General features: G+C 40.8%; 2 protein-coding genes across 9 annotated transcripts in view; one reads left to right on the top strand and one right to left on the bottom strand.

Moving 5' to 3' along the window:
* Positions 1-2588: 2588 nt before the first annotated feature.
* Positions 2589-8368, bottom strand: LOC114466626 (tyrosine-protein phosphatase non-receptor type 18-like). 5 transcript variants are annotated; one of them, XM_028452215.1, is made up of 6 exons: positions 7889-8368; positions 5603-5687; positions 4302-4408; positions 3542-3645; positions 3405-3473; positions 2589-2862 (listed from the first exon to the last, which is right to left on the bottom strand). In XM_028452215.1, the coding sequence occupies exons 3-6, from the start codon at positions 4397-4399 to the stop codon at positions 2789-2791; spliced, it is 345 nt and encodes a 114-aa protein (XP_028308016.1). In that variant the 5' UTR covers positions 4400-4408; positions 5603-5687; positions 7889-8368; the 3' UTR covers positions 2589-2788. The 5 variants fall into 5 exon arrangements, with proteins under 5 accessions (XP_028308016.1, XP_028308019.1, XP_028308017.1 ...); XM_028452218.1 differs by having other exon boundaries at positions 5603-5683; XM_028452216.1 differs by lacking the exon at positions 7889-8368 and adding an exon at positions 6416-6671.
* Positions 6212-22500, top strand: part of gripap1 (GRIP1 associated protein 1) — a 19794-nt gene continuing 3505 nt past the window's right edge. The window contains exons 1-20 of one of the 4 annotated variants that reach the window (XM_028452152.1): positions 6212-6356; positions 7792-7858; positions 7934-7995; positions 8454-8480; positions 9097-9204; positions 9285-9423; positions 11177-11307; positions 11422-11461; positions 13733-13791; positions 13935-13982; positions 14113-14144; positions 14230-14277; positions 14353-14452; positions 14551-14628; positions 15813-15914; positions 16427-16540; positions 16626-16721; positions 17793-17903; positions 19904-20005; positions 21696-21809. In XM_028452152.1, the coding sequence (XP_028307953.1) occupies positions 6309-6356; positions 7792-7858; positions 7934-7995; positions 8454-8480; positions 9097-9204; positions 9285-9423; positions 11177-11307; positions 11422-11461; positions 13733-13791; positions 13935-13982; positions 14113-14144; positions 14230-14277; positions 14353-14452; positions 14551-14628; positions 15813-15914; positions 16427-16540; positions 16626-16721; positions 17793-17903; positions 19904-20005; positions 21696-21809 (1626 nt within the window). In that variant the 5' untranslated portion in view covers positions 6212-6308. Of the gene's footprint in view, positions 6357-7791; positions 7859-7933; positions 7996-8453; positions 8481-9096; positions 9205-9284; positions 9424-11176; positions 11308-11421; positions 11462-13636; positions 13792-13934; positions 13983-14112; positions 14145-14229; positions 14278-14352; positions 14453-14550; positions 14629-15812; positions 15915-16426; positions 16541-16625; positions 16722-17792; positions 17904-19903; positions 20006-21695; positions 21810-22500 lie in introns of all 4 variants that reach the window. The other 3 variants (XM_028452151.1, XM_028452150.1, XM_028452153.1) reach the window with 3 other exon arrangements.

Here is a 22500-nt window from a genome sequence, read left to right as displayed (position 1 = left end):
TGACCACACACTGCTCTATTTTGTGTGTGTCTGAGTGTATGTGTGTGAGTGAAGTCCTGAGGTTGAAACCACAAAACAAGAACACCATCCTGAGCATCTCCCCTTTAATTATAATGTGTGTGTGTGTGTGTATCACCCTTTGAACTTCAAACATATAAACAGCTGGTTTTTCTTGATTTTTCAGAATAAAAGGGACTTAAACCGAGGTGCAGAAAATACTTCTATTTTGGAAACCTGACCTGGACAGATTTACCTGTGTGGGCGGAGCTTAGTGAGGGTTATATTTTAGTCTGTTGTTGTTCATTTGTTTGTGTTTTTCTTTTGTGTTGTCATGTCGATTAAAGCGTGACAGTGTTTTTTTTCCTGCTGAGTCGTTGGTCATCACGGCGACCTCACCTGATGACCTCACCCCTGTGGTGACGTGGTGCTGAGGATGTTGCTATGGTTACTGCTCCTGACCTGATTGTTGGAGGAGAGAAAAACAATGAAGGGAAACTTCAAAGGGGAGCTGCTCAGTTGCTTAGCAACCGCTCCCTCTCTCTCTGTCGCTCCGCCCTCACAGAGAGAGCTGCTCCATCACTAACACAACATGTACCTGTGATCACACGCACGCGCACACACACTGTGATAGGTTTTAATGTGATGTTCTCCTTTAGTGTGTTTTCTTCAACAGTCATACGTTCAGTGTGTGTGTGAGTGTATGTCTGTCAGTGTGCGTGTGTCTGCTGCCTCCCGGTGGACAAACCAACCACTCTGAATGTTTATGATCTGATGAATGAAGCTTAAAGCTGCAGTTTGTACATGTGGACAGTAACTATTAGTGCTGTACATTACCATGAATCTGACCATACGATACAATTCACCATTTGCATGTCACGATACGATACATCCTAATACTAAACAATACGATAAACATTACAATGTCAATAATTACAAATGTCACCTTTACAAGTACAACATAGTTTGTAATAATGAAATTTATTTCATTTTTTTTAAACTTGTGAGATCAAGAAAATGTAAAACAAGAAGTGTCAATTTACACTTTATATGAAGTTTAACGCTTGCTTTTACAACAGATTCTGATTCTAAGTTCTTAATTCATTGTGGAGAGAGGTAGTTTAACAAGGTGTGATGGTGCGTTCACCGACACCTAGTGACCGCGAGTTTACGTGCTATGCTAATTTTAGCGACATTAAATGTTTTTAGGCCGGTGTCACATACTGAGATTCCATTGTCCTGAGGTTGTATCTGAAAATAAATTTTCAATTATTCATTCAATTTCAAAGTAAATGGTTAAAACTAATTTTTGGCATACAAATGCACTAATAACTTGCTGAATTATTTAAAGTACATTATTACACTTCATAATAAATAATATTAATGCGAATTACAACTAAGATATCATTGTTATCTCAGTATGACAATTTGCGCATGGTAATTCCAGCATGGGTACAATCTCACTGCTTCGTACTGAGATTGTCTTACATATTTTTGCGCATACACAATCTGAGTACAGTGTCATGTACTGAGTTTGCATTGTACTGAGATTGTATATGCGCATATATGCACATGCGCCACATGCGCACTACCGGAAAATGAATTTTTGCTAACAAAAAACAATTCATTTTTGTTTTCAAAGTGAATGGAAGCATGCTTTATTTGTTTATTGGATTATGTTAGGGTTAGGGTTATAATCTCAGTACGGAGGTAAACTCAGACCGTGACACCGATCCCAAAACACCCCTCACTTTGTTCTTCTTCTTCTTGTTGTGTATGCTCGTTAAAATCGCTACTCCTTTGTTATTCGTTGACGAATCGGGCTGAATAATCTATGGATGTGTACGCATCGAGTCTTGGAGCCCAATGTGGGGCCCCACCACGATTGGTGGTACCGAATCATTGGCTCATACTAATATATAAACGGGGCCCATTATCCCGTACTCATTTTTCATATGGCTACTCCTACATTAGTTCTCATTGGATCGGGATGCAGTTTGGTATGAACACTCTATGAATTAATATGACGAGATGGGGCCCGGGGTCCACCCCCCGTTTCCTGTAATTTCCAAATTTATGGGAACATAGTTGTGTGATATATCATTTCAAAGGTAATACAACGTAGATTACGATTATGCTTCTCATAATTCCATTAGGTGCCCGAGAGACCATTCCCCTTTTTTTTTGGCAATTTCCATTAAAGTCGTTTTCTCATTTATTTGTGAGTCAAATATTGCGACAGTTGGTGGTTCCGAATCATTGACAATATATGAATGGAGCACATTACTTCATATGTGTCACGGAGGCTCCAGGAGCCCCATTTTTCAAATGACTACTCCTCCGTTATTGCTCATTGAATCAGTCTGTAATTTGACATGGATATTCTATAAGCGGATGTCTAGAGCCTCTCTGAGACCTTTTGTTACTCGGTGGAACCGTGTTATTTGACTGAATTCTCTGGAATGTGGGACGTGCTATTCGGCACGGAGACGTTCCGCGTGCCCGGCCGTAGTTCATCAGAACTTGTTTTAGTTAAAAAATGTGATTTAAAAAAATTAGATTTGGACATTTTTTGGATCAATGTGATAATCTTGTGGTGAAATATCGCGATATATCGCAGACTTTATTTTTACTTACACCCTTAGTAACTACAGAGTGACACAAGCTTTCATATCAGAGCCTCTGAATCAACAAAAAACTCTCCAATAACATTAAACAGTCTTTACATTTTTCCAGAGATACTTCTGAGAAACACAGACACACGCGCACACGTACACACACACACACACACTCAGGGCTGTAGATGAGTCCAGTCTGATGGAGCTCCTCGTGGTCCTTTAGGTTTCTGAACTCTACAGTTAAAACCTGGAAATCAAACAAACTTTATTTTAGTTCAGCAGAACAAACTCACAGTTTTCATTCTTTTTTTTAAGTTTCATTGATTTAATGATAAAAACTTAATCCATTCAAAGCTCTTCAAAACAAGCGGGCACCAGTTCACATCGAGTTAAACTGGTCTGAAACCAGTATAAACACTTTGGTTATAAACACATTCAGTCCAATCACTGGTGTGTGCTGCCCCCTGCTGCACACACAAGGAACAGCAGCTACACTTACTGATGATTACTAATATATAATCATTTAATTATTTATTAAATGAAGTTATTAATTATTTACTAATATAATAATTGTTGTTATTAATTAATTACTAATGATTAATCAATGTTGTTTTATTTACTAAATGAACATTATTAATTATTTACTAATATAATAATTGTTATTATTATTAATTACTAATAATCAATGATTGTTGTTATTATTATTATTAATGACTAATAATCAATGATTGTTATTATTATTATTATTAATTACTAATAATCAATGATTGTTGTCATGGAAACACTGACCGATGTCTTCAGGACGACACACACAGCTCAGGTCTTCGTAGTCATTTTCAGACGCTGTCTGACCTTCACCTGGAACACAGAGGACTCACATGATCAGAGGTCACATGACCATCCATTACACACCCACAGACACAAACCTGATCCTGTGGTCGGTCTCTGATTGGTCGTCGGACTCTTCTTGACCACGCTATAGATGGTTGATGAAGGATCGTTGTCATAGTAATGGAGGGGTGTCGACGCACTGGAAGAAAAACACCAACGATTCACTGATTCAGCGATTCAGTGATCAAATGATTCAGTGATTCAATGATTTACTGATTCAATGATCCAATGATTCAATGATCCAATGATTCAAACGATTCAACGATTCACTGATTCAAAGATTCACTGATTCAACGATTCAATGATTCAAACGATTCACTGATTCAATGATTCAGTGATTCAAATGATTCAATGATTCATTGGATTTAATGATTCACTGATTCAATGATTCAACGATTCAATGATTCAAACGATTCACTGATTCACTGATTCAATGATTCAGTGATTCAAATGATTCAATGATTCATTGGATTTAATGATTCACTGATTCAATGATTCAACGATTCAATGATTCAGTGATTCGGTGATTCAATGATTCAAACAATTCACTGATTTACTTATTTACTGATTCAATAATTCGGTGATTCAAACGATTCACTGATTCAGTGATTCACTGATTCGGTGATTCAATGATTCAGTGATTGAATGATTCAGTAATTCAAATGATTCAGTGATTCAACGGTTCACTGACTCAGTGATTCAGTTTAATTTGTGGTTCTTTCCTCTACACCATGAATGCTAAGTGAGTAATAATGCTGATGGATCATCTAACATCTCTGTCCAGAGTTGGTTCACCTGCTGTGTGTGGGCGGGGCTAAGGTGGAGTAGGTTGGGTCATGTGAACATGGGCGGGGCTGTTTCTGTTTGTTGACAACAGCGTACATGTCGTTCATTTTATTGTTCTGTAAAAAACACAAACACACAGTGTTTTTACACACAATACAATATGCTGTATATATACACACACACAAACAGTATAACTACACACAGTATAAAAACACACACAAAGAGGCGGTTCTTGGCTACTGGAAGAACAACACTGTTGTCACAACCGTGCCTAAACTTCAGAATCAGAATCAGAATCAGAATCAACTTTATTGGCCAAGGGTGTATGAATACACACGAGGAATTTCTTTTGGTGACCTGTGTATTTGTTTAATGTTGGCTAATTGTTGGGGTACCATTCGCAATTTCTACTGAATACATACATAAACATCACTGCTTTATTATCATTACTACTACTCTCTCTTCCCCATATATATATATATATATATATTTTTTTTTTATTTATTTATTTACCTTTTATGTATTAGGGCTACATGCAAGGCAAGATGCACTTTATATTCTTAAAAAAGAGTACTCCCAGTATCATATAATTGCCATTGCTGGTATTTAATTAATGTAATATGTATTGAGTACTTTGATATCTAATTTTAGCATTTAAAACTAGTGAAATAGGTATGGTTCCCTGACACTTGGCATGTATGTTTCATGATCCACTAAAATCTTTAATTATTCTTGCTTTCTTTTTTTATTTTCTGTCCGATTGTTTTTTTAATGACACGTTTTTTCTCTATATAATTACTCCTCCTGCTCATACTGTTAACTGTCATAACTGTTTTACTTGTTGTTTGATTTATTTTATTATCTTATGATGTTGACATCAACCTGTCGAAGGGACTAAAGATGGAAATTAATGTATTGTCCCTCTTTTAAATAAAAATAAACTCAAACTCAAATCGGGAACATAAAACAGGAAGTAACCCAAACAGGAAGTGCACTGTAATAAACCCTCAGCAATCAATCAATAATATAACACAGCCAACACATCCCATCATAAACACCGCTATGTTTCCATGGAAACATACCAACTCACAGGTTGAGTGAGTGACAGAGAGCACAGACTGTTTAACCTCGTCACCATGGCAACAGCCATGGGAACCAGGAGTGAAACACACACAATGAGACATACACACACACTGACACATTCATACACACATACACGTACACACAAACATACACACACACTAACATACACACACACACACACACACACTGACACATACACGCACACACACTAACATACAAACACAAACCTGTAGACGAGGCGTTCACAGACGGAGTGTGTGCAGGTACTTTGGACTGAAACTTCAGTGAGGAAACCACTGAGAGTCGGACTTCCTTATTCACACACACACACACACACACACACACACACACACACACACACACACACACACACACACACACACACACACACACACACACACACACACACACACAGACAGAGAGAGAGAGAAAACACAAGGTTGTGAATATGGATCAGGTAACACTTACAAACCAGGGAACAGATACACACACTCATATCCAATCTGTTACTGTGTGTGTGTGTGTGCGTATGAGTGTGTATACTGTATACATGTGTGTGTGCGTGTGTGTTGAACATGTTCATCTCCCCCTCCTCTTGTTTCTTCTCGGTCAGTGAGTCCTAGTCAGAGTGAGCCTCTGTCTCTGTGTGTGTGTGTGTGTGTGTGTGTGTGTGTGTGTTAGGATTGTCCCAATGTTATAATATATATCGGAGATTTTAGATGCAGTCCGATAATATTTGATATCTGTTTTCTGGCTGATATCAGACCGACATCCGATATCAATATCGGATCAGGACACCCCTAGTCAGTGTGTGTGTATGAGGTATGAGTGTGAGTGAATCTGAATCCTAGTCAGAGTGATCCTCTGTCTGCTCTTTCCTCTCTCCTATCTTTGAATCCTCCGTTAGCCGTTAGCTGCTAGCTGCCGGTAAACATGGCGCTGTCTCAGGCTCTGTCTGAGGAGGAGTTCCACCGTATGCAGGTGAGTACAGGTGGAACATGTGGGTGTCCAGATAAGTCCGTGTCCGGCCTCAGCCTCACCTGTCGGCCCGCTCTCAGGGCGTTTTCTCTCCGTGCTAACGTTAGCAATGAGCTAACTGTCAGCAGAGCCGGGCCCGTTCAGGGACATTTGAAGAAGTTCATATTAAACAGTTTGTTATTAAAGGCTCAAACTGTCCCACTTATTAATATCATGGTTAGCTTAGCCGCTCTGTGCTAACTGTTAGTGTTAGTGAGCATCAGGAAGCTAACCGTTAGCGTTGAACAGTCACGTGATTTTAGGAGGATGCTGTTTATTAATGGTGACGTCACACCATGTCACTGACAGTAACTCATTACCAAGTGTGTGTGTGTAAATAAATGTGAACAGTGTGTGTGTGTGTGTAAATAAATGTGTGTTTTACGTATGTGTGTGTGTTTATTATTTCACCTGTGTAAATGTGTGTGTGTATTAAACGTGTGTGTGTGTAAATAAATGTGTGTTTTACGTATGTGTGTGTGTTTATTATTTCACCTGTGTAAATGTGTGTGTGTATTAAACGTGTGTGTGAATTAAACGTGTGTGTGTGTGTGTAAATAAATGTGTGTGCGTGTGTTTTACGTATGTGTGTGTTTATTATTTCACCTGTGTAAATGTGTGTGTGTATTAAACGTGTGTAAATGTGTGTTTGTTATTTCACCTGTGTAAATGTGTGTGTGTAAATAAATAAGTGTGTTTGTTTTACATGTGTGTGTGTTTGTTATTTCACCTGTGTGTGTGTGTGTGTGTGTGTGTGTGTGTGTGTGTGTGTGTTTATTATTTCACCTGTGTAAATGTGTATTTAACTGGTGTGTGTATTAAATGTGTGTAAATGTGTGTGTTTAACTTGTGTGTGTGTGTATTTATTATTTCACCTATGTAAATGTGTGTTTAACTTGTGTGTATTAAACGTGTGTAAAGGTGTGTGTGTGTTTAACTTGTGTGTGTGCGTGTAATAAACGTGTGTAAATGTGTGTGTGTTTAACTTGTGTATTAAACGTGTGTAAATGTGTGTGTGTGTGTTTAACTTGTGTGTGTGCGTGTAATAAACGTGTGTAAATGTGTGCTTGTAATAAACGTGTGCAAATGTGTGTGTGTGTATTAAATGTGTGTGTGTGTTTAACTTGTATGTGTGTGTGTTTAACTTGTGTAATAAACGTGTGTAAATGTGTGCGTGTAATAAACGTGTGTAAATGTGTGTGTGTGTATTAAACGTGTGTAAATGTGTGCGTGTAATAAACGTGTGTAAATGTGTGCGTGTAATAAACGTGTGTAAATGTGAGTGTGTAATAAACGTGTGTAAATGTGTGTGTATTAAACGTGTGTAAATGTGTGCGTGTAATAAACGTGGGTAAATGTGTGTGTGTAATAAACGTGTGTAAATGTGTGTGTCTCTCAGGCTCAGCTCTTGGAGCTCAGGACCCAGAACTATCAGCTCTCTGATGATTTGAGGAAAAACTCAGCAGGTGAGTTCATCACATGATGTGACTCCTTACCTTCACTCTGATTGGTCGGATGATGATGATCGTGGTTTTTTACAGAGCTGACGTCGGTGCGTCAGAGGAACGTTGTCCTGGAGAGAGACTTCCTCAAACAGCAGAAGGTACAGGCCACTCCTTCAAAATAAAACATGACTCCTTCATAATAAAACAGGCTTTCACATTGAGAACCAGCACTTCAGTTATTAAACAGGTCCCATTCCATAATAACCAGTAAACAGTAACACAGTGTGTGAAGTAGGTGTGATCACAGGGGTCCTCCAAACACCAGCTCAGAACCAGTAAACAACCAGTCACTAACTAGTACAGTTATCTTCCCTGAAACCCAAACCACAGAAACCATTTAAAACCAGCTACAAACCAGTCCAAGCTAAAAGGGAACTGTTAAAGAACCATCAAAGTGTCCCAGTAAACAGCAGCTATCATAACAAACAGGAAACCAGTTAGGAACCCGTTATACAGTCCCAGCTGTTGGTCACTTCCTGTCTCAGTGGTTAGAGGTGCGCCCCCCTGTGGACACATCAATAATGCACATCTGTTATCTTTGTTTTTCTCTTTTTAGGCTCTGAACAAAAGTAAGAAGGCTCAGGTGAGTGGATTTTCACAATAAGAGCAGAATAAAGTTTTTATTTTCTGTCCTACTAAAGGTGGATAAAACTAATAATAAACATATGCTTGTATTTCTTTATTCTAATAGAATCAATACATATTGTTGAACTATTGATAAACACTACACACTCCATCTACACACCTCTGAGTTAATCAAGTTCGCTTCATCTGAAATGAAGCGTTTCTATTTCATCATCGTTCCCTCTGATCACTTCACTGTTAAACTTCCTAAAATCTATTTCTACATTTTAGACGCCAGATGCAACCGCTGGTAAATAAGAAGAGCAAGACTTAGAAGGACATTATGAGCAAAAACACACATATTTGTCTGTTTGCTACACTTGCCAGACTTTCAGTCTCTTTGTTTTAGAGGATTGACAGTGTGTAAATGTGATATTATTCTAAAACATACAGGAGCTGTTCATCTGTTTCAGAACTTACATTCAACTTTTTCCATGATTACAGAAAATTAGAAGCCCTGCAAAATGAATGATTGCAATGTTAAATGTTGTGTGTGTGTGTGTGTGTGTGTGTGTGTGTGTGTGTGTGTGTGTGTGTGTGTGTGTGTGTGTGTGTGTGTGTGTGCGTGTGCGCAGGAGGTGGAGGCTCTGCTGAGTGAGAACGAGATGCTTCAGGGTAAACTACACAGTCAGGAGGAAGACTTTAGACTGCAGAACAGCACGCTGATGGCTGAGCTGTCAAAGGTGTGTGTGTGTGTGTGTGTGTGTGTGTGTGTGTGTGTTTGCGCGTGTCTCCCTTGTTACTGATGTGTTGTTTCCATCAGCTCTGCACTCAGATCGAGCAGCTGGAGCAGGAGAACCAGGGACTAAAGGAAGGGGGCGGGGCCTCAGCCTCCATCCCCACTGATGCAGAGATGCTTCGCCTCCAAGCGGAAAACTCCACCCTGCAAAGCAAAGTGAAAGGTGAGCTTTAGGATGAGCTCACATTGTGTATTCAGCTCATCGTCCAATCACACAACAACTGCACAGCCTGATAGCCCCGCCCACAGCACATGTTAAAGATTCATATTTTAGTTTCCTTCTCCCTCACCTTAAAGGTACACAACATGTTTGGAAGGAATATGAAACAGACACTGCACAGACTGTGGAGGAGATGCCTTTCAGAGTCTGTTCAGTGTTTGATCCTCAAACTGTCAATATAAATGATTCTGACTTTCAACGGTGTAAACATCCACATATAATGCTGAGAATGAGATAAACTATGGACTAAACAGAACTAGGCCAAACAAACTGAGACTAGACAAGACTAAGCCAAACTAGATGAGGAGAAAAGTGACTAGACTGACTGAGAATACGAAACAAGAGACTAAGGCTACGTTCACTCTGCAAACCTTAATGCTCAATTCCGATTTTCGGCTCAGATTCGATATTTTGTTTGTCTGTTCACGTTACTATTTAAAATGTGACCTGTATCAGACTCCAGTCTGACCCGCATGCGCATTGACGCATTTGTCTTAAAGTTTTTGTGCAGCGGAGCCAGAGAATGAATGATCAGGTGGAAGAGATGAAAAAAAGAGACAAATATTTTGTTTTGGCTTTTTGTGGTGCCCATTTACTCTTAAACACAGACCATTTATGATATGAACCGTATTCAGTTGACGCAAATCCGACAGAGCAAAACTGAAAATGACAGGTCCGACAGACATGAGATATTTATATCAGAGCCCGACCCGAAACCGACAATTCAAACCTTTTTTTTCCTCTTACTTCTCACACGTGACTTATTTACAATTGTTTTAGTGGTAAGCCTGCTTTTATTAAGACAACTGTTCACGTCAACATCAGATCAGCGCACGTCAAACACACGCAGGTGCACAGTGTGCGCCAGAGACAGTGCATCTCTTTCCTTTATCCACGTATCAAATATAAGGATAATCCATGTTCTTGTGCAGAAAAAATATTCAACAGTGGATGCTTAAAGCCTGTCTTAATTCTGTCCTTCTCTGCTCCAATCAGAAGACAGCGCTCTGACAGCTGAAGCGCAGCACTTTTTTTTTTAAGTTATTTTTGCAGCGCAACACTCACACACACACAGCTGTTGCTATAAAGTGATGTCAACGTATCAAATGCACATTAAATCTGCTTTGACCGTTGACACTGAGGTCGCATTGAAAAAGATCCGATTTGTATCTGAGAACCACATATGAAAGTGACCTGTTTTGAAAAAAATCGGATTTGTGCCAGATTTGTCTGCAAAGAGAACGCAGCCTAAATGAGATGAATTCAAATGAGATGAGTCTAAATGAGACGAGCCTAAATGAGACGAGACCAAATGAGACGAGACCAAATGAGACGAGACCAAATGAGACGAGTCCAAATGAGACGAGACCAAATGAGACGAGACCAAATGAGACGAGTCCAAATGAGACGAGTCCAAATGAGACGAGACCAAATGAGACGAGACCAAATGAGACGAGTCCAAATGAGACGAGTCCAAATGAGACGAGTCCAAATGAGACGAGTCCAAATGAGACGAGTCCAAATGAGACGAGTCCAAATGAGACGTGTCCAAATGAGACGAGTCCAAATGAGACGAGACCAAATGAGACGAGCCTAAATGAGACGAGCCTAAATGAGACGTAATCAACATGGAGACATTTATCAGTCACTTCCTCTATTGGATTTGGTTGGTTTGTAATCATTGTTCCACCTTCAGCCCTTCAGGAGCTGCACAAAGAGAGTGTTACCATGGAAACGGTAAATACAGAAAGAGCCAATGGTGATGGCGACGTCATGGACAGAGGGGCGGAGCCAGCAGTGGGTGGAGTCAATGAGAGACAAGAACAGGTCAGTCTCTGAACACCTTGAGAACATTTAAATTCACCTCAACCGCATTGATTAAAGGGGGGGTGTGTGTGCGTGTGTGTGTGTGCGCGTGTGCGTGCGTGTGTGTGTGCGCAGACAGCCTCTGATCAGCAGCAGATTCACAGAAAGCTTCATGGTGAGTTCACTGACTCTATCTCTCCTCGTGTAGTGTTTGTCATGTGATTAAAGTCACATTTTCCTCATGTATCAGCATAAACAGGACGAGTAGATATAAGAGAATATTTTTAGCAGTTTACAGTACGTGAAGCAGTTTAAACCTGAACACATGACATCAAAGCATAAAGACTGTTTTGGGGTGGAAAGCTACGAGTTGTTTCCATGGTAACCATTCTCCAAACTAGACGAAACAAAACAAGATTATATTAAATTTGAATGTTGAAGATTAAATCTCAATGAGTCATGAGTCTATGTTCTCTCCCCCCCTTATTTAGAGCAGTGGTTCTCAACCTGTTCAGGCTGCAAAATAAAGGTCCCATAGAGCAGGGACCCCCACTGTAGCTGCAGGTGGTTGAACACAGACATGAACAGTCATGTGGAGACAGGACCATCTATAAGGGGGAATAAAGGGGAGAGATTTTTGGGGTCCATCCATAGAGTCAGTAAAATGATGGTCCATTGTTCTATGAATCTGTGATAACTACATTTATTTATTTATCTGAATAATATCCACTGTTATCCAGGAACGTTTCTTACTATTATAGTCATTTTAAAGATGGAAATCCTGGTTTTAATTACAAATAAAATGGGTTCAAAGTGACCAAAAATGGTGGAAAAGGAGGTGAAATGGGATTTTAAAAACCAAAGAAATTGGTTAAAAGTTGCAAATTAGAGTGGACAAAAACAGACAAAAGTGGTAAAAAGGGTTTAAAGTGTGAATATTGGAACAATTAATTTAAATTGGTAAATAATGGGCATGACAAATGGTGAATGTGGGTAAATTGACAAAAAATAAGCATGAAATATGGTGAAATGAGGTTAAAAGTGACAATAATGGGTCAATGTGTGACATTAGGTGGAAAAGTGGTGGAAAGGGTTTATAAGTGCTGAAAATGTCTTGAAATGAGGGAAAATGTGCAGAAAAGTGTCAGAAATGGGAGTAAATGCATTAAAAGGAGCAAAAATATGGTAAGAAAAATTGATGAAAATAGGTTAAAATATGGTGAGTTTGGTGTAGTTGCACAAAAATTGTAAAAATTGGCTCAAATTGTTATTGTTGTTATTCTTAGTTCCTTGAAGGTATCTCGGGAACCCCTCCTCGTTTCTTGTGAAACCAAAAATGGTGTCCCGACCCCAAGGTTGAGAACCCCTGTTTTAGATCCCTGGACCAGTTTGTTTATCAGCTGACCTCAAACAGGAAGCGATTGTGTGGTAGTTGTGATGGAGACCCTGATGGCGCGTTCACACCAATTGCGTCCAAAGCGTCAACAGCATCAGGTTTACATAGACAATACATGGTGGACGTGCTTCTAGGGAGCGTGGAGGTCCCGCTGTGCTTCCCGCGCCTCCTGTGTGGCACGTTTTGAAGGTTTTTGCACGGCGAACGCTTTTGACATGCGTCTGGCGCCTCCAACGCGGCCGACGCTGGAGTTGGGATTGTTGAACTTTTGGGGCATATCGCTGTGCGTCGACCAATCAGGAGCATTCCCCAACTGTGACGTATTCAGAATAATGAGAAGAAAAAGAATCACTAACCGTAGACAGATGGACAGGCGCTCTTCTGCTGAAATAGAGAGCCTGTAGTTGGTGTCCTGGACGGAAGTAGCGCTGAAAGCAACTCTCGTCCGAGTGCATCTCTGGTGAATCCAGAAACGTCGTTGAGGCGCAAGTAAAACCAAGCCTCTCTGGATAATGTAGAGCCGATAAACGGGGGTCAGAGGCAGGTGTTCAGCAAAGAACTCAAAACTTTATTCTCTATTCACCCACACTTCTCTATAGCCCTCTGACATCACAGTGCACACACTGAGTCACACCTAAATACATCCGACCGGAAACACCACCTTCTCAACACAATAATGTTCCACCACTTCACAGTCACTGGTGAATTATTAACGTAATCGCCACAATATCATCCTTTGTATGAACACCACCAGCAACCGTGAAGCCCCTCCCCTCGACTCGCTTCCTTCCCAACTTGTTTGGACGCGTGTCCAGAGCATCTTTGACACTGGTGATAAGCGTCTGATTAAATGAGCACAAGCGTCCAACTACGTGCATGAGGCACGATTTTGACTCCCTAAACGTACAATGAGAGCAGGCTAGGTGTGTGTGTGTTGATGGAGTGTGTGTGCAGCGCCCCCTCTAGGCCTGTCAGAGCAGCGCAGTGAGCAGCTTGTAGCTAAGCAGGCAGCAGTAGGATGGTGTCCAATAACTCCCTGCTTTGGATCAGAGCTGGAGACGCAGCTGAGCTCAGAGAGGGACCACAGGAGCCTGGAGAGGGAGAGGGAGGTACGCACGCACACACACACACACACACACACACACACACACACACACACACACCACACACACGAGAGACCACAGGAGCCTGGAGAGGAAGGTACACACACATGCACACACAGACAGTGATTTAATCATCCCTCTGTTCACAGGCATCCAAACAGGCTGAAGTAACAAAACTACAGGAGGAGGTAACCAAGGTAATACACACACACCTGATGTGTTAATCAACACAATCTGACACACATGTGTTGTTAATGTATTAATTAGGACTGTAATTACTACTACGTTACTTAGTAGTGAGTATGAAGACATATGTTTGTTCTGCAGCTCAACGACAGGCTCAAGAGGAAGCAGGACAGGTGAGTGTGTGTGCACTTCCTGTCTGCGTCCTCCGGGGTGTCCTCCAGGGGGCGTGTTCTTAACACTGTGCTCTGTGTTTGGAAGCTTTCAGCGTCTGCAGACGGAGAAGGAGGCGCTTTATAACGACAGCAGGTAGGACTAAGGGGGCGGAGTCAGCTCAGCCATCTCACACACACACGCATTATTAACGTGTGTGTGCGTGTGTAGGACTAAGATCGATGAGATCAACCAAAGGAAAGACGAGGACCTGAAGGTGCTCAACATTCGGCTGCAGAAGCTGCAGATGGATCTGCTGTCAGCCAATCAGGTTTGAGAACAGTTTAAACTCGCTGAGGTTCAGCTGCTTTATCATCATCATCACTGCTCACTCTGTGTGTGTGTGCGTGTGTGTGTGTGTGTGTTCAGACCATGGCTGAGCTCAGAGAGCAGCTGCAGACCAAAGACAGAGAACACCAGGTGGCTCTCAACGTTCTGAAGGACCAGGTGAGACCAGCACACACACCTGTCTGCCTGTCAGCCCACACTCAGGGCACAGCCTGGCAGTGTAACACTTCACCTGGTCGTCATCAGAACTGGTGACTCTTCATCAGTGTTTACATTCATAATGACCAGTCGGACTATAACAGTGCTCAGTGTGAGGATGGACATAAACATATAAATGGTTTCAGGAGGTTTCACTGTGTTGACGACAGATCACACCATTCACTCAGTGCGTGTGCACTCACACTCACACACACACACACACGTGATCCAAACATTAACATAGAAGCACATCACATGTCCTAACTCCTCCCACCAATAGAACAGCAGCTCTCACTGAACACTGTCAGTCTGCTGCTCTTTCCTCTAACAGTGGCTCCCAAACTAAACATCTTCATTAATAAATAAACCCCTAATATAGATTTTATGTTTTTCTTAGAGGTTTGAAGAAAAATGGTAATTTTTATTTTTTTAATTAGAATTAAATTTTTCAAAGGGGAATGCAGAGTTTGGGACACACTGATCTTACAGTTCTTGGACTTCATTTCCCAGCATGCCTCATTCTGCTGTCTTCTCAAATACTGCGTTCGATTGCACTCGGTACCCAGAAAGATCCGCGTTGTAAATTGCGGTCTCTGAGGTATTTGAGTTTCATTCAGTAGCTCAGACAACATGAGCAGAAACAGTGAGAGAGAAACGTCCTATACTTTAAGTATATCTTGAAGGCATCATTGTAGAGAATCCTCCATGTGTCGTGTAACCATGGACATTAGAAACTATACGTTATCACTACTGACACACAGCAGAGTTCTAATGAATAGAAGAGAAACACCTCTACACAGTTATTCTACACTTTTAATAACACAAACGCAAAAATAAAAAACACATAAAAGTAAAAAGTTGAGGAAAAAGTGACTTTGAAATCAGTTTATGACACCATTTTGCTAAGAAATCCTTCTGATGGACTCAGTCTGTTTGGATCCTGACAGAATCCCAGAGTCGCTTAATGAGCTCAAGGATGTTTTATTAAACCTTTCTGATTCGTTCTGTTGGATTTATCAGGGTTCAGAGTGAAATCACACGCAGCATAACTCCCTCTCTCCTCCTCCTGCTCCTGCTTCTAACACCTTCTGCTTCTTTTCCTGCTGGTTTCTGTCTCTCTGCCGCCCCCTGTTGGTGGTGTGCTGCTGCTGCAGGCGGCCAATCAGAGCGCAGTGAGTCAGGAGCAGGTGGAGAGTGTCCTGCAGGAGAACGATGCTCTGAGGACCAACCTGGCAGCTCTAGAGCAGGTAACATCGTCATGTGACCTTCCACAGTCACATGATCAGGACCAACCATTAGCATCTATAGTACGCTACTGTTCGATATTAACACACACATCTCTAACGTGTGTGTGCTACATAGCGTCTCCTTCCTGGCTGCACACATAAGTCCTTGATGTTTGTGGTTACGTTTGCTCTTGGTGTGTGTTTATAAATGTGTGTATTTTCTGTTAAACTGTTGTGTAGTTCATCATAACAGATCGTTAATTATAGCAGCTAAAAGTAGCGTCTCTGCTTCATTTAACCAACGTAACACACGGTGTTTCTCTGTCATCAGAATAACACACAGGTGGAAAATAAAAGTTTCCAATGATCACAACACAGTGTAGTTTAATGTTTCACCACCCGGGGGCGCTGGACTTGTTTCTACTTTTTCATTAATTATATATTTAATTATTATTTATAGAATGCTACTGGCCCTGAGGCATGGATTTAATTTGACAAGTTCTCATGTGAAAAATGTGTGTGTGTGTGTGTAGATCCAGACGGTAAAGACCCAGGAGATGAACCTGCTTAGGGAGCAGCAGGACAGTCTGAATGCTGAGCATGAGCGTCTGTTAGCTCAGAGAGACGACCTCAGCTCACAGCTACAGGTATCTGGCCACGCCCCCTCCTCCTCACCCACAACTCCTCCTCTTATCTGACCCCGCCGTTTTGTTTCTAACTCCGCCCCCTCAGGAGTCGAGCTTCGCTAACAGGAAGTTGTTGGAGCAGCTGACGGAGGAAGGACAGGAGAGGGAGGGGCTACTGAGGGAGCTGGAGGAGGCCAAGAAGGTTCACACACACAGACACGCATACAAAGATACATGCACACACACACACACACAGAGATTCACACACACACACACACACACACACACACACACAGAGATTCACACATACATACAAAGATACACACATACACGTACAAAGATATGCACGCACGCGCAAACACACACACACACAGATACACACTTACACGCACACACACACACACACACACACACGCAGAGATACACACACACACATACAGAGATACACTCAAACCTGCGCGCGCACACATACAGAGATACACACACACATACAGAGATATACACACACATACAGAGATATACACACACACACACAGAGATACACACACATACTGTACATGCGCACACACTTACACGTACAGAGATACACGCACACACACGTAATTACGTTACTTTGTTGTAAAATGATCATTCCTATTGATTAGCACATGTACAATGAAATACAGATAAACTTTACAAACCAATAACAGTTTATTTTCATTGAAAATGTAAAAGTATATACTGCATGACAAGTTGGGTATCAACAGGAAACTGTGTACAAACAGTCCATAAAACTTCTAGATAAAAAAACCAAAAACTCATCACAAACACAGTATAATAATCTGGGAAAACATGAATAAATTTGCGGACTTTAACCTTATATACAAAATTCTTTACAGACTGACCCCTGCTCCACTAAGGGAATTTTGTGACAAAAAACCAATCAAATCAGACCCACAAGAGCTCCAGAGGTGACTGTAAAATCCACCTTTGGTCAGAAGCTTGATTATATTATATATATTATGTTAGCTCCTTTTCCAGCAAACTCAAATCATGGATGTTGGACAATCTAAACTGTCCACACAACTGAACAATACCTTGCACTTTAGCACAGGAGTGACATATTCTAGATGTGTTTTATGGTGTCTGTGAGTATGCAGTGTGTGTGTAGTGTGATTGAATACATATGTTTGTCATTTTAAACTTGGATGCCAACGCATAAGAGTATATGAGAGTGAGCTTGATGTTGATGATGTATTAATTAAAGTGTGTGTGTGTGTGTGTGTGTGTGCAGACTGCAGAGAAGAGGAAGTCCATGTTGGATGAAATGGCCATTCAGATAAATCAGGAGAAGGTGGACCACAAGGAGGCGCTGTCTGACCTCAAACTGCAGCAGGAGAAGGAGGTGAGTGTGTGCGTGTGCAGTTGTGTGTGTGTGTGTCCTGCTGTGTTTAATCCATACATTGTAAAAAGAATGGACGGAACAAGCTTCCGGTGGAGTGAAGCTTCTTATTTTTAGAGCTCCCCCTGCTGACTGGCTGCAGTATAGGTCATAAGCCCTGCCTCCTCTGTGATAACAGATGGGATGTGTTTCAAACAGTTAAGTTAAAATACTCGCCACATCATTTTTTTCCAAACCTAAACTCTGCTGTGATCATTAGTTATTATCACCCTACATTGTGTTAAGTGTTAATTTTTCTGTGAAGTTCGTTTTTTAAATAAGTTATTTTTAGTTTGAAAAACTGGATTTTACGTCATTTATGACAATGATTGACAGCCGCGGATCTTGCGTAGCTCTCTTTGTGAATAGCAGTTACGTCGTGAAGGGAAGCCGAGATGCCATTAAACTAGATATTTGAGTGTAAATATATGGTGGTTTTGTACTAATCTCTATGATCTGAACAAGACGTTGGTAGAATTTCCAGCAAGAAAAATACTTTGGTTTGTGGTGTAGCTCAGCTGCGTAAGTCATCAGGGCAGTACGCTAAATGGGCGGGGCACAACAATATGCACAACTACAACTTCACATCTCACTCTCACTTTAAGATAATCAACTCTTCCTCACCCTTTACATCTCCTCCCTGCCCCCCCCCCCCCCCCCCCACACACACACACACACACACACACCCCACCACCACCACTCTCTGACCCAGGTGTGACACTGCCCTCTCTTTTTATATCCTCACTATAATAAAGTGTGGGAGGGCTGGTGATGGTCACAATTTGACAAGGTTAAAAAAAAAAATCCAATGCATTATTATTATTACTGTGATATTGTTTCTTTTTTAGGATTTAAATGAAACATGATGCAGGAGTTTCCATTAGGGATGCTCCCAAATGAACATTTTTGGCCGAAAATGAAACACCGAAAGAAATTAATATGCAAATTACAAATTATTAGTCCCCCATTGCATTTCTGGCTCTGAATGTGTACTAATCACTAAAATTAAAACATTGCAATTGTTTAAATTAACATTAATGCTTAAATGAATAAATCAATTAAAAATACAAAAATGTTTATTTAGCACAGACATTCCAACAATGCACAATATAAAATAAAATAATCAAATGTTTAACCTGACTCCACTCATACATTAAATAATATTGTACAGGCCTATAACTGACTGAGATGTTGGAAGAGAGTCACAATAAATATGTTGTCTAATTAAAGCACAAAATGCAATGAAGTGATTGATGAAAATCAGCTTCTTGGTTTTATTTATTATCCAAACATGTTCTTTAGACGCACACACAGCTCTGTGTACATTTATTTTGCACGCTGGATTAATTTTAATTCAATCAAGAGATAATCTTTATAAAGCTGACCATTTACAGACTAGTGATAAAGTTCAGACGTGCACTTACAGCAGAGTTGTGGCACTAATATAACGCCATACGTGCCGTGCTTCAGATTGTTGTGTAGGGCCACGGTACTACAGTGATGATGTGACAGAAACATAAAACACACATACTGCTCCATCAACTCTGCTTAGAAAACTCTTCAGTGATCAAAATGTATTAAATCCAGCCGCTCTGAGTCCACGGACACGTTGGTCCATTTACAGACAAGTGCGCGGTGACTGAGCTGTTCACGTCATCACAACATTGTTACAGCTTGTTTTATGTGTTCTTTTGTTGTGATGAAGTGTCTCAATGCGTGTGCGCACTTGTGTTGATGCACTGATGCATATTCTGCTTGCTTTTAAACTGTAATCCTGTCACTCCTTTGTTCCTGCCCGAGTTCCCCAGTCGGGGTCCCGAGCTCAAGGGCCGTTTTTATTGCACTTTTACGATTCGTTCTGTCGGATTTATCCGGGTTCCGAGTGCAATTGAATGCAGCATTACTTGATTTGATAGGTTTAATGCTAGTCCTCTAACTATCAGATCATCATCTCTGTGTTTCAGGTGCTGAGTATTCGTGCTCGCTATGAGAAGGAGCTCAGAGGTCTTCATGAGGAGAAGAACCGCTCAGAGGAGGAGATCCGTCAGCAGCTCAGAGAGGAGAAGGTTGGTATATGATTATGATGGTGAGCGTTCCTACTGAAGTTTACTTCCGAGTTTCCCAAGATGCATCTGGAACATACAGCATTAAAAACCTTGTTCACACTGAGGCTAAATATCTCTGTTGTTTCTCCACCTTTACTTTGAAAGTTCTGAAAACATTTGAAGTGAAAAAGTGACCAAGTAGAATATCAACATGTCAACATATTTGACTTATATAAAAACAAATTAAAGTGCAATATAAGGCATGACACCTTCACTCTTTAAACAGGAAGTGTATGAAAAAAAAATGAAAGCATAACGCCTTCTTTTTTTAAACATGGAGAGTGAATTAAAAACCACATCTTCAAAAAATATTGAAAGAAGGAAAAGAAAGTTGATCTGAGTTTATCATTTCAAATTCTTACAATAGTCATGGATGGCCATCCTAGAGCCAATATTTTTTTAATAAGAGCCTTAAAAGACATGGATGGAAGGAGGATAAACATGACAACATTCACACGGACGTTTTACGTATGCGCGCGCACACAGTGTGTGCTGTGTGTGTGTTTGTGTGTTTCTATTCAACTCTCATGCAATCACACACAGATACACGACATGGAGCACGAACCGCACATGTGCGGGCTCACACACACACACACACACACACACACACACACACACACACACACACGGTTGTCGCAAACAGAACACGCTAATGATGCGCGGATCATTATTAAAAGTTTTTGAGAGAGATCAATGATGATCCGTTGCACCACTAGTTGGCATGAGTAGTACGTTAGCATGAGTAGTACGTTAGCATGAGTAGTACGTTAGCATGTGTAGTACGTTGAAATGTGTCGTACGTTGGTATGAGTATGTTTATATGAGTAGTACGTTAGCATGAGTAGTACGTTAGCATGTGTAGTACGTTAGCATGTGTAGTACGTTGAAATGTGTCGTACGTTGGTATGAGTATGTTTATATGAGTAGTACGTTCATTAGTAGTACTTTAATTAGTAGTACGTTAATATGACTAGTACGTTGGCATGAGTAGTACGTTGGCATGAGTAGTACGTTAGCATGAGTAGTATGTTAGCATGAGTAGTATGTTAGCATGAGTAGTATGTTAGCATGAGTAGTATGTTAGCATGAGTAGTACGTTAGCATGAGTAGTACGTTAGCATGAGAAGTACGTTAGCATGGGTTGTACGTTAGCATGAGTAGTACGTTCATTAGTAGTACTTTAATTAGTAGTACGTTAATATGACTAGTACGTTGGCATGAGTAGTACGTTGGCATGAGTAGTATGTTAGCATGAGTAGTATGTTAGCATGAGTAGTATGTTAGCATGAGTAGTACGTTAGCATGAGTAGTACGTTAGCATGAGTAGTACGTTAGCATGAGAAGTACGTTAGCATGGGTAGTACGTTAGCATGACTAGTACGTTTGCATGAGTAGTACGTTAGCATGAGTAGTACGTTAGCATGGGTAGTACGTTAGCATGGGTAGTACGTTAGCATGAGTAGTACGTTTATATGACTAGTACGTTGGTATGAGTAGTACGTTTATATGACTAGTACGTTAATATGACTAGTACGTTGGCATGAGTAGTTTGTTAGTATGAATAATACGTTAGGATGACCTCATCAATACAGCCTCTGAGACCCACTGCTGTCCTCTGATTGGACCGTTGACCGTCTGTCTCTGTCTGTAGACTCGTTCCAAAGAACTGGAGAGTTTCCAGCAGCGTGTTGATGACCTTCATCTACAGCTTCAGTCTGTGGAAGAGACCAAAGGATGTTTGGAGAGACGCCTGCAGGAGGCTGAGGTCATCTAACCTACTGACACACCTACTGACCTACTAACTAAACTACTGACGGTGACTGACTTAAAGCTGCAGTATGTAATACATAAATCTATGATGACCTTTGAGCATATTGTAATCCAAAGTGTTCTGAGACTCTAGACTGCTGCTTTTTCTCTTCTCTGTATTTAAGTTTTATAAATCCAGGAGTGTGACGCTACTTTTCAGCCAGTCAGAGATCAATTTACAAACAGAGTGCTCCATCAGCTGTTTTGGGCATTCCTATTGGCTGCTGGACTAAAGTGGATGTGTGTTCACGTCCTCTGTAATGCAGATCAATGGTTCCATCAGGAGATGTCTCCAGCACAGCATTAAACACAACAGTTACACAGAATAAAGGACAAAAATACTGAGGAGGAACATACTCATGGAGGTCCGTGAACTCAAAGAGGACGTCTCACGTTAAAATGTGGAGGGGCTCACGCTGGGACGGGTAGGGCCTTACATTGAGGACAGTAACTACAGAGTGGTAGCAGCTTTCATGTCAGAGTCTCTAAAACTTGATCAAAAGTCTCCAATAACACCAGATAAAGTCCCTACATTTGTCACTAGTCTCTCAGAGCGCCACAGTTGGAGCATTCACAGGATGGAACAAAGACATTGATTTCATACGAGTCTCACCATTCTACATACTGCAGCTTTAACAATGGACCTA

The sequence above is a fragment of the Gouania willdenowi genome, chromosome 7, assembly GCF_900634775.1.
Source record: "Gouania willdenowi chromosome 7, fGouWil2.1, whole genome shotgun sequence".
Lineage (NCBI taxonomy): Eukaryota > Metazoa > Chordata > Actinopteri > Blenniiformes > Gobiesocidae > Gouania > Gouania willdenowi.
The sequence above is the reverse complement of the archived record's forward strand: the minus strand, read 5'-3'. Positions and strand labels throughout refer to the sequence as shown.

Bases quoted from the DNA above. Each gene is read 5' to 3' on its own strand.
- LOC114466626 (XM_028452215.1), bottom strand. From the start codon at position 4,399: ATGAACGACATGTACGCTGTTGTCAACAAACAGAAACAGCCCCGCCCA. The intron at 3,646-4,301 runs GTGAACCAACTC...TTTTTCTTCCAG, and splicing joins GCCCCGCCCACACACAGCAG to TGCGTCGACACCCCTCCATT. The intron at 3,474-3,541 runs GTTTGTGTCTGT...TCTGTGTTCCAG, and splicing joins GAGACCGACCACAGGATCAG to GTGAAGGTCAGACAGCGTCT.